This window comes from Melospiza melodia, chromosome 3, assembly GCF_035770615.1.
Source record: "Melospiza melodia melodia isolate bMelMel2 chromosome 3, bMelMel2.pri, whole genome shotgun sequence".
Classification (NCBI taxonomy): Eukaryota; Metazoa; Chordata; class Aves; order Passeriformes; family Passerellidae; genus Melospiza; species Melospiza melodia.
In genome coordinates, this window is record NC_086196.1 from 23,370,405 (window position 1) to 23,386,887 (window position 16,483).

At 35.6% G+C, this 16,483-nt stretch overlaps 1 protein-coding gene across 2 annotated transcripts in view; it reads right to left on the reverse strand.

The window, feature by feature from the left end:
- Positions 1-16,483, reverse strand: part of CDK19 (cyclin dependent kinase 19) — a 118,984-nt gene that overhangs the window by 62,330 nt on the left and 40,171 nt on the right. For both annotated transcript variants that reach the window (XM_063151007.1, XM_063151008.1), the window contains exons 3-4: positions 11,615-11,725; positions 1,395-1,535 (exon numbers count right to left, since the gene is read on the reverse strand). In XM_063151007.1, the coding sequence (XP_063007077.1) occupies positions 1,395-1,535; positions 11,615-11,725 (252 nt within the window). The remainder of the gene's footprint in view (positions 1-1,394; positions 1,536-11,614; positions 11,726-16,483) is intronic.

Here is a 16,483-nt window from a genome sequence, read left to right on the forward strand (position 1 = left end):
ATCTTAAATACTATCTCATATTTCCTATCAAAATAACAAGTTCATGTATGGCATTTAAGTGTATATGTAATTAACAGTTCCATGAAGAGGTGTGTCACCCTTAGAGCTGGATATAGACTTCCCAGGTGTTACTTCTCAAGCTGGAGCTAATCACAGCTGAGCACTCTGCCAAAGCAGCACCTGACTCTTTAGGAGAGTAGTAATTGTAACGTGAATATCAGAGTTGTTCATGCTTCCTGTTTTTTGGTCCTGGCTACTATTCCAAAGGCAAACCACACCCCCCATCCCTCCCCAAATATACTAACATCTGGAATTTAACAGAAAAAACAATGATAAACAACCAAGGAACAGAGTGAAAAAAAAAAAAAGTTCCATAATGAAAACTGAAAGCTGCTCTGGCCACTGTTGTTAGGTATCACAAAATAATTAAATAAAATTCTGTTCAAAAAATGTTTGTGACTTGTATTGCAGGCCCTGCCTTACTTTTTACTTATTATTAAAAAAAATTTGGTCTACAACTAAAGATTAATCAAAGTCCTTACTTACTATCAAAAACTCAAGAACAATTAGTGACTGTAAGTTTCTGGACAGACAGCCCTATTTTGACATGCTGGGGCAATTATGAAAAACCAAAAATAACCAAAATAAAAGCAGTGACTTCATACACAGGTTACCATACCTAACAGCGTTGCTTGGGATATTAACCATCACATTGCTTTATGCCAAACATTCCAGTTAGAATGCAAGTGGAAGCACACCTGTATTAGTATTCTTTTCATAAACCACGGTAGCACTTCACGTAATTATGACAAGCGATGGAAAACTTTTAAGGGGAAAAGGGGAACTTAGACAAGGCAACTGGCTGCCCTTGTAATCTGTAATCAACTTCAAGAGCTACTCCAGGTCATGAGAAACTTCAAGATGATAACTCTTTTATAGTTCTCTTCCCACGGTCAGAAAAAATACCACATGGAAAAGAAATACTCCATGAAAAAACTACTCTTTCACTAGCTTTTATGCTAAGTTGCATGTAAGCCAAACAATGTAAAAGGGTATCAATCACTCTCCTATTTAGATGCCTTTTCAAAGTCATGTGAAAAGTTGTAAGAATGTTCACCCAACATGTATCAGCTGTCTCACGTACTGTTTTTGGATATTGATATCTGCAATTCCTTTACTGGATCTGGCATCATTGTCCGAGCTCAGATGACTCAGATAAAAACAATGTGAAAGCATAGTTTGTTTTCATGTTTAAAGTCACAACTGGGCTCCTGCAACAATAACAGGAAGAGCTGTAGGGATCGATAGGCCAGATTACGAACAGGGCTTTCCTTGTCCTCCCCAAGGACACGCACGTGGAGCGCTCTGGGACAGGTGTCACATGCCACACTTACCAGGTCTCTGTGAAGCACCCAGTTTGCATGGAGGTAATGGATTCCATCGAGGATCTGGTAGAGGAGGGATTTAACCATAGATCTTGGCAACTGCATGGGCTTTTTATTTGCTTTTGAGGCACGGTGAAACTTGATAATATGCTAGAAATAAAACAAGTAGAAACATGAAGAAAGTTAGGTGATAGATAGGTGAGAAGATTGGGTGTTTTGGGATATTTTAACTACTAACACTAAATAATGGAATGAGATACAAAGTTGAACTTTGGAATTAAAGTAATAGTGATGCACTCACAATTCTCTTAGAATTGTTTTTATTCTCTGAGTTGCTTCAAAGAACAGCCGTGAAGTTTCTGTGAATATCTAAATACTGGCTACTTACCTCCAGTAAAGGGTCTTAGACATTATCCTTCCTCCCTTCTCCCTATATGGCATCCTCTTACCCTTGGCAGCTAGACCAGAACCCTTCAAACCAGGAGTATCTACCAGAAGAAGGACCATACTCTTTGCTTTCATAGAGACTTCCCCTCCTCCTCTTCAAAAACACCCAGGCTAGCATAGTTGCAACTACTATTCCTCCCAAAATCAGGATCCCAGTAGACAGATTAAATAAATATCCTAATAAATATTTCAAGGGGGAAAGTATAACTCCAAAAACCCCATATCACGACATTTGAGTGAGATCATGTTCAAACATCTAAAAATGGTTATCTTCTTGCTCCCAATTTATCGTTGCTTACTTCACTGATGGTAACAAGCTGGTGGCTCTTGGATTACAGAAGTCAGTCTGCCCACTAGAGGACAAACACCACTTGAAACCAGAGAAGGCAGTAAACGACCCCAGTATTAGTTGAAGGAATGAAAAAAAAAAATTTGAAAGATTGCTGAGAGATCATTAAATAGTCATAAACTATTAATTCTAAGATCAATGTGGAGATGATGGATTAGGTCTGGTTTCGCTACAAGAAATAAACTAGAGTCAGGCCATTCCATCTTTTCAATCCTCGGAAAGATGGGGCTACGCAGGGCACAAATCCAATCTTAATATATGGGCATTCAGCAAACAACTATGTTCATTCAGATGGTGGGGGGGGGGAAATCTCCTTTTTGAAGGCAATTCAATGAAGCACCTCAAGTAACAAAATAGTTTTCAATTATGTGTCTTTTAAAAGGTGGAAATGATAAAGGCACTTTGCATTTTTACTGAAAACAATACAAAATGCTAGAGTAGGACTATTAATTACCCAATTTTTAAAATAGTATTTGTCTAGCTGAAGATCTTCTCCCTTCCCAGGTTAAAAAGGTAACCAAAGGCTGTGTTTTAATTAGACCACTGCTCCCTCCTCCACCATCCCTACTCCCCACCCAGTTTGTCACTGTTGCTCCCAATGACAATGGTAATGAGTTAATGTTTACCCATGGTAAATGCTAACTCTGGCTGTCACCAGTATTTTAGCCACTGTCAAACTGTACTTAGCAAAAGTGTAAACAGTAGTGTTTAAAGAGAAGTAAGGCAGAAAACACCAAATGAATCAAAACAATCTGCTTACTCCCAACCAACAATGTTCCCACAGAGTCTTCCACTAGTAAATGTACAGTATTTATGGCTTTGTACTAAAAAGCAGTAGAAATTTACAGGATTATCAGTTTTTAATATACTCATGAGGATCAATAAACAAGATAAGCTCTTAGTACCTGATCCTTAGTTGTGCAATCACTCTGGAAACTATATTGAAATGCTTTAAGGGATTATTTCCTTAGAAATTTTTTTCTTGTGATGTCACAAGAAGATACGGTCTCTTAACTTCAACTAGGAGTCCCTAGTACTACAAAATGCTCAGCAGATAGCAACCTTCATGTGTAATTACAATATGATTTATAAAGCAGTAATGATAGCATAAACTCACAAATTAGTATATTTATTAATGCAGGAAATGAAAAAGGAAAAATCGAGAGGAACCAACAGGCAAAGGTCATACTCAGAGGCCTATAAATCCAGTCCTGCCCTTTTTCAAGGTGCATGTAATCACTAGAAGGGATTTCTACACCCATCTAAAAATCATCTACTACCCACACAAAACATTAGTCCTCAGGCACAGAGAAAATGAAGGAGTCTCATGAGACAGAATAGGACACAAGCCCAGATGTGTTGCCGAGGAACAACACATCTGCCTCTGGCTCTGCCTCAGATGCTCAGGTAAGTGGGGAGTGAGACAGTACCAGGCTGATACCATTGGATTTCTGTCCCTGCCCCTCCCATAGGGCTCACAGTTAGAAAGGCTAAGGAAACAAGTTCCTTTCTTGAAAGGGTTATTGAATTGCAGAAGTGAATAAAAATGGATAGTTTTGCTCAAAGCAAGCAATATCACCACTAGGTGAAATCCAATTTCCTGCAAAAGCAAATAAAACCTGTTGTTGCCAGCTTACTCTATGGAAGTTTATATCCAAAAGATCACAACCATCACAGTTTAGAGAACTGAATAAAAGCTAAAAATATACTGCAGGACCAAGTAGTGTAGGGAACTGAAAAGCTAGATTTGCCCCATGACATTGGAATGAGTCCACAGTGTTTGTGACCAAGCCCTACACTGAAAAAATGCCTAAAAAATAGTTCATCCAATTTCTTGTAAGCAACTAGCCATTTCATGAAGAAAGAACAATGCACCTAACAAACACTAAACAGCAATTTTAATGGCAGTGTCCATCTAAGAAATAGAAGAGCAAACAGACGCTGCTTCAAGTACAGCACGTAACAGCCAGAACCTGAGACCTAAAAAAGGCATGGAATAATTTACAGGAATTACAGCCTGCATTTCCCATTTCCCTTCTTCAAAACTACTTCAAAACTACACTTCTCTCATTCAATCTATCTTTTTGCTGAATAGCAAAAAAATAAGACTATCCTGTGAGTTGAGTATAAATCTGAACCATGACAGGTATGAAGCATGTTGTGCCTCTCTCTCTAGGAAGCATGAGGTGCACTTGGACACTGCAGTTTGTAACCTTTAGGTATACTCAAGTTCTTTGGCCATTAAGACAAAACATGAGGACTTCCAAAATCCAGGCAAGTCAGAGACATGTGTGTAACAAGACAATAAGCAGAGCTTCAAAAAGCTTCAGTATTCCCCATGTCTTTTTTCAGTGCACCTGCTTAAAGACAACTCACATATCCTGACAGATCACCTGGCCAAAAACGCTGGAAAACACCCAGCAACATTTGGCAAAATTAACGAGGAAAGTTATTGTCAGTCCACGCTACACCAGTTGCACATTACAGAACAGAAACCCATCCACAATGTCATGCGGACATAAATTCATTTTAATTACTTCATTAGAACACTGCAAGCTCTCTTCTAATATACTTTAAATCTTTCAAAACAAAAGAAAAACATAAGTCATAAGAGATAAACATAACTCCAAGCAATATTGAAATCTATTCAGCAAAAGCAGCAATTTTCCCTTTCTGTGCATCCATATTTCTGATTCCTAAATCTTAAAAACATGCTGCCACTGACTGGATTCCAAAAATGGTGTGAGCCAATTAGGTATTCACTATTAAATATAATGTAAAAAATTTTCTATTGCTTTTACAAATTTTGGTTTTAATTTAAACAAGACAGCAACTTTGTAGAAGTGATTTTAAGTCTTTATTCTAAATTAAATTAATACTTCACTGACCAACATTAGAATACACATTCAACAGAAGCCCAGGAAAGCAAGGAAGGTATAATTTGCTGCTTGCAATATCTGGGACTATTGGTTTTACTTACTAACTGCTTATTCCCAATTTTCAACTTTAAAAAATGTAATAAAATTGCAAGGAAAAGTGGATGAATCACATTATTTCATTAAGATGATTTTAGTTCTTGCAAAGGCAAGACCATATAAATGATAAAAAATGAAGAGGAGAAGCAGAGCTAGACATTTGGAAATAAACAATATTCAACCTAGGAGTTTGACTGCCTTCTTCTATGTTACCTAGTGCATTGAAATTGCTTTGAAAGCTAGCTGGTGAAGAACTATGTGCATTTTCTAAATTCTCCATCACAAACAAAGCAAACATAATGCATAACAACACAGAGCAAATTTAAATCCCTAGGATTTACCCAACAGTTAAGTGAGCATTCAATAAGATCCTAATTTTAGTCTGCTTCCAAGTCTTTCTGTGTTTGTGTCATCCCATTCCCAATTCCAAGAACTGCTGCTCAGTGTGACAGAGGTTAAAACAAGCAAACAAACATACTGGACCTAGAAACCTTTCCCAAAACTAGCAAGCCAGCTAACAGAGGGATTTCATGCATGTCTGACTAAATGAAGTTACAGTGAGCTCCCACCTCAACACACATGAGTTAATCAATAGACACAAGCCTCTAGAAAACCTGACTGCTTAAGTTCTACTGCTTAAGGCAAAGCTTGCTGAAAATTACATGCATCTCCTTCAAACTGAAAAGCAATCATGCCAATGCAGATGCCTCTCCCGGCTGAAGCAAACTGCTTGTGCTCCCATGCTTCAGCAAAACCCCTACATTCTATCAAATACCTAATCCAGCCTTTGAGAACAAAACAGAATTATGTCAATGTGCCAATAAAAAGTAAAGTTATGTTTTAATATTGAGGAGAGGGAAGCTTGGATACATGTAAAATCTGTACTAAGGCAAAGAGGATTTATTTTATATGGCTTCCAGTCTCATTTTTAACACAAAACCACCTCAAAATACTACATTTACTTTAAATGTAAAGCATTCAAAAAGGATATGAAAGAACAAATCAAAATCTTAAGGTGGTATAAAAACTAACCATGCACTGTGTTTCCATGATTTTCAAGAAGAGAACGCAAACCCAATAAACCCAAGTAATTTGTTTGCTGTTCCAAAAATAAATCATAGTTTGATATGGCTACACTTACGACTCATTTCAGACATCAGAGTTTTTTAGAAAGTAACAAAATTTTGTCAATGTACTTATCACAAGTGAAATAAAATAAAATCAAAACAGAAGTGGATAGAACTACCTCTAGAGCTACCACTTTAGTTTCCAATTTTGGAAACATTACAGCAATTAATATAAACTGTCCTTCAAAAGAGAGGGGGGAAAAAGCATGCTTGTTCCCTCTAAATGCTGCCAGTGCATGGCCATCATCAGTATCTTCTTTAAAATGTCATTAATCAAACTGCCTAATGAAAGACCCTATTTCAAGTGACAAGAGGTGAACATTTTTAGTAACAGGGAAAGGAACTTTAATACATCAACTTTTGCTAATACCAGCTTGCTTTAAATATCTAAGCTTTGAAACACCGATCAAACACATCCCATATAACACATCTCCTCAAACAGATCCCAAATAGTTTTTCTAGGTTTTGCCTGCATCTTTCTAGGTCTTATAGTATCTTTCAAAAGATACTATAAGATCTTTCAATAATTCTTTTCAAATTATTGCAAAATAACTTTACACAATGTTAACAAAAATCATCAGAATTCAGCTACCCTTTCAGTACACATAAAAGTGAAATACACCACTCTGTTCACTTTAGTTTTTCACATATTTATGCTTTTGAACCTTGCCTTTGTTTTGAGGCCAGCTCCTACCTGTTGTTTCCTCCCCTTCTCACACTCTGTGGTGCGGAAAATGAGTCCATATAAACTACCTTCAAATTCATACAAGTCTGGCAGAAAAAGCAAGTGTATGTTTTGAGAATATGACAAAGAGCTACGTTCAAGGAATGGCACTGCCCTCTGCAAGAAATCCAACCATGACTTTGACGGTCAAAAAACCCCATCCATTTCACTTGGAAGGAATCAATCATGACAAAGACCTATGCCAGCCCATTCCCTTGTGTCTCCACAAACCTTATATTCTTCATCCAGCCTATACTCATACATACATATACAAGAGAGAAGACTGCATGAAAAACTGCATGAAAAACCACCTGAATTACACCAGAAGTGTATACATGACTTAGAAAATCAAAATGTTAAAAAACACATTACACTGAGAAAAGTATTTTTATGTATATAAAGATATTTGTCATTAACTAGCATCTGAATTATATTTATGATTAAGAGCTAAAGTGAGGCCTGTTGAAGAAAGATTTCTATCTGATTATACCATATTTAAGGAATACGTTAAAACTCAGCTGTTACAACAATATTCATGTGATTAAACAAATGTACAGGTTTATTGTACACATCAGTATGCAACACTCTCCCAATTTCATTTATAATGAAAGATTATTCAAAATGTTGTTAGCTGAAATTAAGTATATTTATTTGTAGATTGAGAGCATCAAGTAGTACTATGAAATTCACACATAGGAAGAAGTTTCTCCTTTCCGTTATCTGATTATTATTTTTAGGTACTCATGACTGTGCTAATAATCTCTACGCTACATTTTTTAAAAGCAGAACATATAGATAACAAGTAATTCATATAAAACAAAGACAGTCTTGCTCATCTATTTTTATTATCATCAACAAGAATTCCAAGATTAATTTTACTCCTTTTCTCAGTAGCATTTACTCGGTTTCTCAGTAGCATTTAGTTGTTAGAGATCACTGGAATATAATAGTAAGAGAGAAACAACCAAACCTAAAAAATTCATGGTTTAACTGGTCTGGGATACTGAATGTATCATCACATTCAATATTACCAAATCATAGTTAATTATTATGTACTTATTAAGAACCAGAAGTGGCTTTTGTTGCTATAAAACACATTTAACACATTTTTACTATGATAAAAACGTCACCCTTCTTCAGAATGAGATCAAACCCATCCAGAAGCTGCTCATTTAAATGACAACATATATTTCCAGAAAAGGGGATTGTAAAAATTTGACTTTATAGACATACTAAATGAGTCTGGGAATTAACTCTGTACCATAACTAGGAAAAGGTATATAGATAACCTGCAAATACAAGAAATTTTTTTTTTTTAAATTATAATAAAAACGTTGGTTAGAATCAAAAATCCTGCTCAAACTATAGGACTATGAAATTGAAGTCATCAAATGTGTGTTTATCTGTGGTACTAAAAACATGTGCTTTAGCAAATACTTTCATTATTAGAAATCTGCTTTTAAAGGGAACAAAAGAAAAGTTCTAAATATTGTAACCTCTACAGTGGCTAAAAGCAACTAGATTGACAAAAAAACTTCATCTCCAGGACATTTGTATCAAACTTTTCCTGAAGTCCATTTTAGTAATCATCATGCATTTAAAACATTTGATATAAATTTGAATAATGTCTTTAAATGCACTAGCTTTATGCAGAAAGTTCTGGACAGCAGTATACTGTCTAGAAGTATAAAACTATGGTGATAAAGAATATTCATTAAAGTTCAATAAAAAAAAGAAGTTATTCTTTTGCTGATAAGACAGCAAGAATTCTGGCATTGAAAACAAATTTCTGACTATTAAAAATAAAAAGTTAACATCCTACAGCCTGAGAACTTTGGCAGAGACAAATAGCCAAGAAAAATCATAACACTGTGTATTACACTAAGAATTCTGGCAATCAAAGGAAACTAGTTATAAATCAAATTGTCAAAAGAATTCCTATATTCTTAGATATTCTCCATGGTTATCTCACAGTTTTGTGTTGTTTTGTATAATGTAACTTGAGAGATAAGAAAAGAAAGTATCTTTGATAGGATTAGTTATTAAAACTGATTACTATCTTTGTAGTTAAGAACAGCATAATCAGTGTTCACCAATACTTGCCTAAAGCAGTTCAAATTAGCAAAGTGTCTACATTCCTTGGTAATGGTATCAGCAGTAGTTACAGACCATTATTAATATAATATTTCAGATCTGAGCAGTTTCATTCTTGGGAATTAAATGAGAAGTAAAAAAAAAAAGTTCTTGCTCACCATGGAAAAACTTTTTAATAAGTTTAATTAGCACCAACCCTTTAGAACAGGACTTTTTTTCAGTACTAGAAAATTAACAGAATAGCACAGCATCTGATATAGTTGATTCATCTCTTGCCAAATGTTTCCAGTACAGAAGCTGAAAAATATAATGATTTTAATTAATCTAATGATTGAATGTGATGAACATTTATTCTTCTCACTGAAGCCAATAGGTGTTACTAAAACCTGGACAGCTTTGAACAGAAACAGTTTCCATACTTGCTGATTTTGGCAAGGAAATCTAAGCTACCTACATTTGAAAACATTTGTCTTTGGAAATCTACATGTCTCTAGTGACAGCACACCTTCCATTCCAAAACTTAAATCTTCATATATCCATGATAAATAGGCTTATTTTGTCTTTATGTAGTGCTGGCAAAGCACATGGTGCTAAGCAATTAAAAAAAAAAAAGTGCTAAACCCCTACTAAAATTTCTACCCCAGAGAGTTGAAAGGGCACAAGCTGTAAAGCACAGGAAATGCAAAACACAACACAACACAGACAGAATGACAAGTGGTTGGTATTACTGAAATGCTTTACAAAATAAGTGGATTTTCAGGAGGTTTTTGAAGGAGGATAGTGAAGGATCTTTACGTACGTTAATTGGGAGGCTGTTCCATGTGTAGGAGGCAGCGTGGAAAAAGACACAAAGTTGGGAGTGAGCAAAACAGACAAAAGGGGAATTAAGAGCGATGCTTGGGAAGTGCTGACAGTAAAGGAAATGAGGACCAAGGTTAAGCCAGAACCAAGAGTGCCTTGAACATGGCAAACTTAATGCAAGGGAGGAAAAAATTCCTGGCAAAGGCTTAAGAAGCGAGGAAACATGGGCAATTATACAGGAAAGGAGAAATGACTTGTGCAGCATGTCCCTTAGAAAAAAAATAAAAACAAAAGAGAGTTAAGAAGTGGGAGACCAGTTCACATCAAGTACCTCATTGTAACAAACATTTCAGTCTTCAATAATAGAAAATAATTAACTTCACTGAGATTATATCCAATACCCAGCCATATGGGAGGGGTGGCAAGAACATCAAACTACAATGATTTTTTTTTCTAAAGCTGTTAAATCATGTGAAAAATGACTATGTAGTGTAAAAACCACACAACCAAAGTAAAATCAAATGGAAAAGGTTAGGAAAAAAGATGTTTAAAACACATGGCAATAAATGCAGCAGTAAAATGTGTTTGTTATGACTGTTCCATAAAATGAGTAAACTCATTTAATGCAGAAATCAAGTCTGTCATACAGAGATTTAGCTGATGCACTGCTCTTCATCATCACTACCACCAGTTATGTGAAATACACAAACTCACAATGTCCACTGAACTTTGATGAACAAAACTTGCAAAATACAAACCTGCTAGCCCATTAGAGAAATAAATTAAATACTTTTCAAACTTTTGAAGGGGAACAAATTACCATGATTTTACATGTTCTGAGACAGAAATGTCTTTTAGAAAGTTCTAAGTTTACTATCTGTCCAATTAAAATCTTGGGTCATTTACAAGCTCAAGAGCCAAGAATGAAGAAATTGAGCAATTTGTCACTAACATTTGTAATAGCAACACCTGTATTACTGAAGCCTTCAAAAGTAATACTGGAATTCATAGTACCACTTCCTCTCCTTGCCAATACTTCAAAGCAATCATAAACATATTGGTTACACTTCATGTTTGATATCTTTCAGATTTAAACACAAATCCAGGTTCAAGTAACTCACATCTTATCAAAAGATGTGGAGCTTGAATATTTTCCAGTTCAAGTCTCAATGTCATTGATGTCCATCTCTACAACAGACTAAACCAATTCCTATCATACTTTGCTAGAAACTTAAAAACAAACATCTAAGTCTCCACTCCTCTTCCATGTAATGAGTGTCCATCAGTAAGCCCAATTAGCTTACTTGTTATTTTATTTCCACTCATACTGTCACAAATTATCTGTTTAAAATATAGATGATTGAATGTTAGTTGCTTGCAGTCCCTCTCAGTGAGAGGACTCATCAAATATTAAATACATTTCCAAACACAGTTTTAGAAGATCTCAATTTAGGAATGCTTCCTTTAACTCCAATTAAAGCTTGCAGAAGAATCTTTTTCACTTCAAAACCCAATCTGACTCAAAAAAAAAAAAATCTATGTAGTCTTTGGCAAGCTTTAAAGTGTAAAAGTAACAGGATTATCAGTTAGACCCTTAATTACAGAGTAAGAAATTAATGCATCTCTGCCTATATGAAGGCACATCACATACACACCAGTTTGAACAAATTCTTATTGCACAATCTCAAATACTCAGGGAAATCTGTACTTACCCACAAATCATGCTCAGCATAATCAAACAGCAGCCAAACCTTTCTGTCACTGTGAGAAAGGAAAACCTTCTGCAATGCAATCACATTGGGGTGCTTCAACTCTCGTAAAAGCTGCAGAGAAACAGAGAAGCTCTTGTTACTTCTGTGCTTGTTAAGAAAAGCAAACACAGCAACAAAACCACCAAACAGGTCAAAGAGCAAACAAGTAACCCTAAAACAGGCCCTAGAAGGAAAGACACCACAGATTCACCACATTATCTTCCAAACATCAAAATCAGGATATACACAGCCTCTGTGGCATGGGCTGCTGTTCTAACAGCACAGCTGTGGAAATCAAAAGACAGCAAGTTTGAGACAAGTGTTTCAAAGACAAGCATCGATCTAAGACTGAGACAAAAAGAAACTAGGAATTTCAGAAACTGTGTTTTCATTACAGCAGACAGGTGGAAGCCAACCATGTGAAAATTTGGGTGACACAGTGAAGCTACTTATTTGCACCATGATTGAATCTACCACCTACCCTAACAACTTCTATTAGTGATGCACCTTTACGTGATATGATTGTTATGTCCATGCATCACCATAAACACCTTTGACAAATGTGCATTTCACCCCTACCAAGAACCACATGGAGAGCTTCAGGGATGCAGTAAATCATTGTCTGCAGTTTTCCTGCTTTATAAACTTTAGACAAACAGAACAGATCAATGAAACAATACCAATATTACTTTCTTAGGTCTTCTGCAGAAGTTAATCAGTTTGAAGATTTGGCTGGTTAAGTTTGAATTTAGAAGGAAGAAATTACTATATTGTCCTAGTACTTGAAAGACTCCAGTGTACTTGACATCTTCTATTACAAGATTGCAACCAGAACAAAGAAAGGCTCTGCAACTACTATAATTTATTAGTAAATGAACACAGCATTGTATTGAATAGTACTTTAACCTAATGTTCCTCTAAAATTTAAGTTCCATCATACACAACTTGAGGTAAAATGCTACTAAAAACCTGTGTCTCAGTTATGATACATTCCCTTCTTGTAACAGCACACAATGCAGTTTAGACAGAAAGACAGTGAGAAGGACTTCATAGTGAATTATCAACATCTGTGCAACTTTGACTGGCCTGTACAATGGCTTTCATCTAAACAGATTATGATGATTATTATTGAAAGCATTAACAAGAGAATTGTACATTGTTTATCACCATTCTTAGCTGATTGCACAGCTTAAAGTTTAAAATTATGCTTTTGGATAGCCCAAATAGCATGGAACAGCCTCTAGGATTTCCAAACGGTATCTGCTATATGCAGAATTGCTAGTAACTTCTTCAACTGTCTGATGAATAATAAGTTCTCCATGAGAGAATTTCTCTGAGAACTTCCCTCACAAGTCAATGTCTCTTATAGCAGGGGAAGGTCATAATGTGAAAGTCTCTGATGCCTGAAAAAAAGTTAAGTTGGCAACAGTACTGGTATAGAAGCTTGAAGCCTTGGAAATGTAAAATGTCAGTAGTCATGCTGAGGTAGACTTTGCATAGAAAATCCAAGTAAAGAGTAAAGGCTGTCTGGCCAGAGAAGGAGCACAAGAGAGTATACAAGATTAAGCAAGTAAAAGTGGGATATCATAAAACAAAGAAAAAAATCTGTTATTTTTACCTTTGTTTTCAATAATAGTTATGATAACTGACCATGGAATGAACACACTGATAAAAGAAATGCCTTACCCTTAAGAAAGTAAAAACTAGCACAAGTCATTTACAAGCAAAACTCAGAGGTGGTATCACATGATTAGCAAATAGATCACATACATCCAAAAAAGGGGCACAAAGGAGACATTTGGAGACTTGTGAATCCAAAGCATGCCAAAAAAACAATTTTCAAACAATGAACATAAAGAAAAATGTGTGAAAAACGAACTATCCTTTCTTCTCTGATAATTGATTTTCTACTCAAGCAGAAGGTCTGAGTTCAAATTTCAACTTTATAATAGTTTCAAGCACTTCATCAGATGGGAAAGATGACAACTGGAATACATCCAAGGTGAGAAAAAAAATACCCTAAAGGGGCAGATCTCAAGGTAAAGTAGCTCTATGTATTAACTATTTGAAGAGTTACCAAAGAACAAGTATTGTGTTTATTAATAAAACCCATCTCAGTATCAACATCATGAGTGTGAATGAAATTATCTGAATAAATAAAGGCAGCATTTCCAAGGAAGAAAAGGAATGTGATAATGCATCATCTTTTATGCTACTTTATTCTGTGACTGAGTAAACAAAGAGTAACAAAAACAAGATTAAATCAAAAGCACAAAATCTGAATTCATACACTTAAAAACCAAGAATTTCTACTATAGACTGAAAAGTCATCAGGTGCAAGTAATAAATTGTAGAACTGGATTGCCATAAAACAATGAAGAAAATTGAGATGGTAAATCTGATATTAGATATCCTAGAGGTCCTTACAGGAGAGAATGGAATGTATTTATATCAATACATAAAAGGCTTCTGTGATTTTTTTTAAATACTATATACGGTTTTCTCTGCTCAAACACCTCTCCCTCCACACCCACACAAAAGATGAACTCTCCCAGAAAGAGGTAAAGGGTGACCAAAGAAGCAAAACAATCCATCTCTCAATGGGGAATTCTCAATTACTGTAACTTTCTCAACTACCATAACTGATCAAATATTGAAAGAAATGGATACCCACTAAAACACAAAGATATGAGCATCAATGGTGAAAGAAATCATTACACTAATAAACATGGCTGAAAAACAGAAAGACAGCTAATAAGAGCTAAAATCATCCTGCATGTCATGAACAGGAAGTTTCAGGAATAGCTTCTCAATAGCAGGGAAAACCATATTTCATTTACTTCTTTAGCAACACTGGACAACAAATTTAGTTGATGAATTTGATATAACTCACCAGTAAGATTCCCTAGACAGTGTGTGCTCTTGTAGAAGCCTTCATGAAAAATGGGTTTAGTGAGGTTTTACTGATCATCTCCAGCACATGGAAAAGATGACTGACAGACAGCAAGCCCTACAGCAATTTGGTTTAAACACTTGAACTGTGCCTGAAAATCATCTATCACCATAAAATGCAAGTTCCGTTTACAAGAAGTAGACAAGCAACTAGGAAGTCTCTTGATCTTTTGAGCTAGGTAAAATTCTCCCTTTTTCCTCCCAAAGAGATAGGCAACTTCTGTGAATGGGAGAAGAGCTGCAGTGTTACCAATATAAACAAAGTGATCAATTTTGAGAGCACTTAGCACATTTAAACACAAGTCAAAAAGTATATTCCTCAAGGAAATCTTGCCCAGAAAAACTTTTATGCCACTGGATGAATAATGCTTTCTAGCTACCACTTGAAAAACGCAGGGTAAGGACAGACACTTCCATCTTGCTGTGAAGGAAACCTAAGAAAAATTAGAGAAAACACAAAGACAAACCAGTGCTGTCACAACTGACACCAGTAAATCTTGCAGCAAACATGTATTTCTGTGTCAGTGATGACAAAACCCATAACCTTAAAAAATTTACTCAGGGGGCAATCTCATCTAAGAGGTGTACCCACCTCTCACATAGTTTACTTCAGTCTTTTGATCTATGTACTTCAACTGATCTGGAACAGCACTGGTAGTTTCTGTGATGGAAATGCATACTGTACTGCACTGAACCATTTTCAAGGTTAGAACAAAAACATCTAACAGGCAGAAATGTGGATCATAAGAAATCACAGGAAAGGCCAAAGCATGAGGCTGATCACTCATAAAAGCATTTGCACATTACAGAATTTTAAAGCTGCCTCCTCTGTGATGAATCTATTTGAAGCCCCTAGGGTCACTGAAGGGTTTTTTTTTAATTGAAGCTGGGCTTTTCGAAGGAACATAAAGATCATAATTTTATTTCTTTTAAAATTCCAACTGGTTTTGAGGCTATTAATCAATACTAGATCCTCTCCTCAGTGTTGTCAATATTATCCTTTCTATAGACCCTATACTGCCTATTATCATATCAAGTTCATGCTGCAGCTTTTCCCTCAGGGAGGTATATATGGGCCTCTCTAAAAAAAAAAAAAAAACCAAAACAAAACCCAAAAAAAACCACAAAAAAAAACCCCAAAACAAAACAGAACAAACAAAAAAACCCCCACAAAAATAAATAGGCAGCTATTTATTTTATCTAACACGTAAGAACAATCCCTTTGCTAACTGTGCTACAGATCTTGAAGTTATCAAGAAAAGAGAAGGGAATTCCAATTCAAACAGGGTACCACATTAGAAAACTACTCAAAATTCTAGTGGTGCAGTTGATTCTGAAGTTAGGGATTTTCCAGTTCAGATTCCCATTTCTCCTTGGAAAATTACAATTACAGAGTTACTGCATAACTGAAGAACCAAAAGACTTTATACTAATACCTTCAAACTGAGCAGATATAGAGGGTTTGTTTCCAGCTCTAAGTTCTCCATGGCTGACCCTTTTATAAGAGGTCTCAGGAAGATGCAGGCAACATAAAAACAGACATGGAGAAATATAGACATATACACACACACAAACAAACAAAAAAAAAAAAAAAACCACACCAAAAACCCCAAAATCCAAAACAAAACAAAAAAAAACAAAAACCAAACAAACAAAAAAACAACCTAAAAAAAATACGTCCAAACAATCTAAAAAGAAAGGTAAAAGTTTAAGCATTAGCTTAAGCCTCTACCTACTTTAGAAAGGACATATTCCTCATACTCTGGTCTGGCAAGTCCTTGGACTGCCTTTGGCATGCAAAACCAAATAGGGGAGGTAGAGTAAAATGCCAAAAATTAACAACTGCCATTCTTACACAAACTGCTAGGAGTGCTGCCT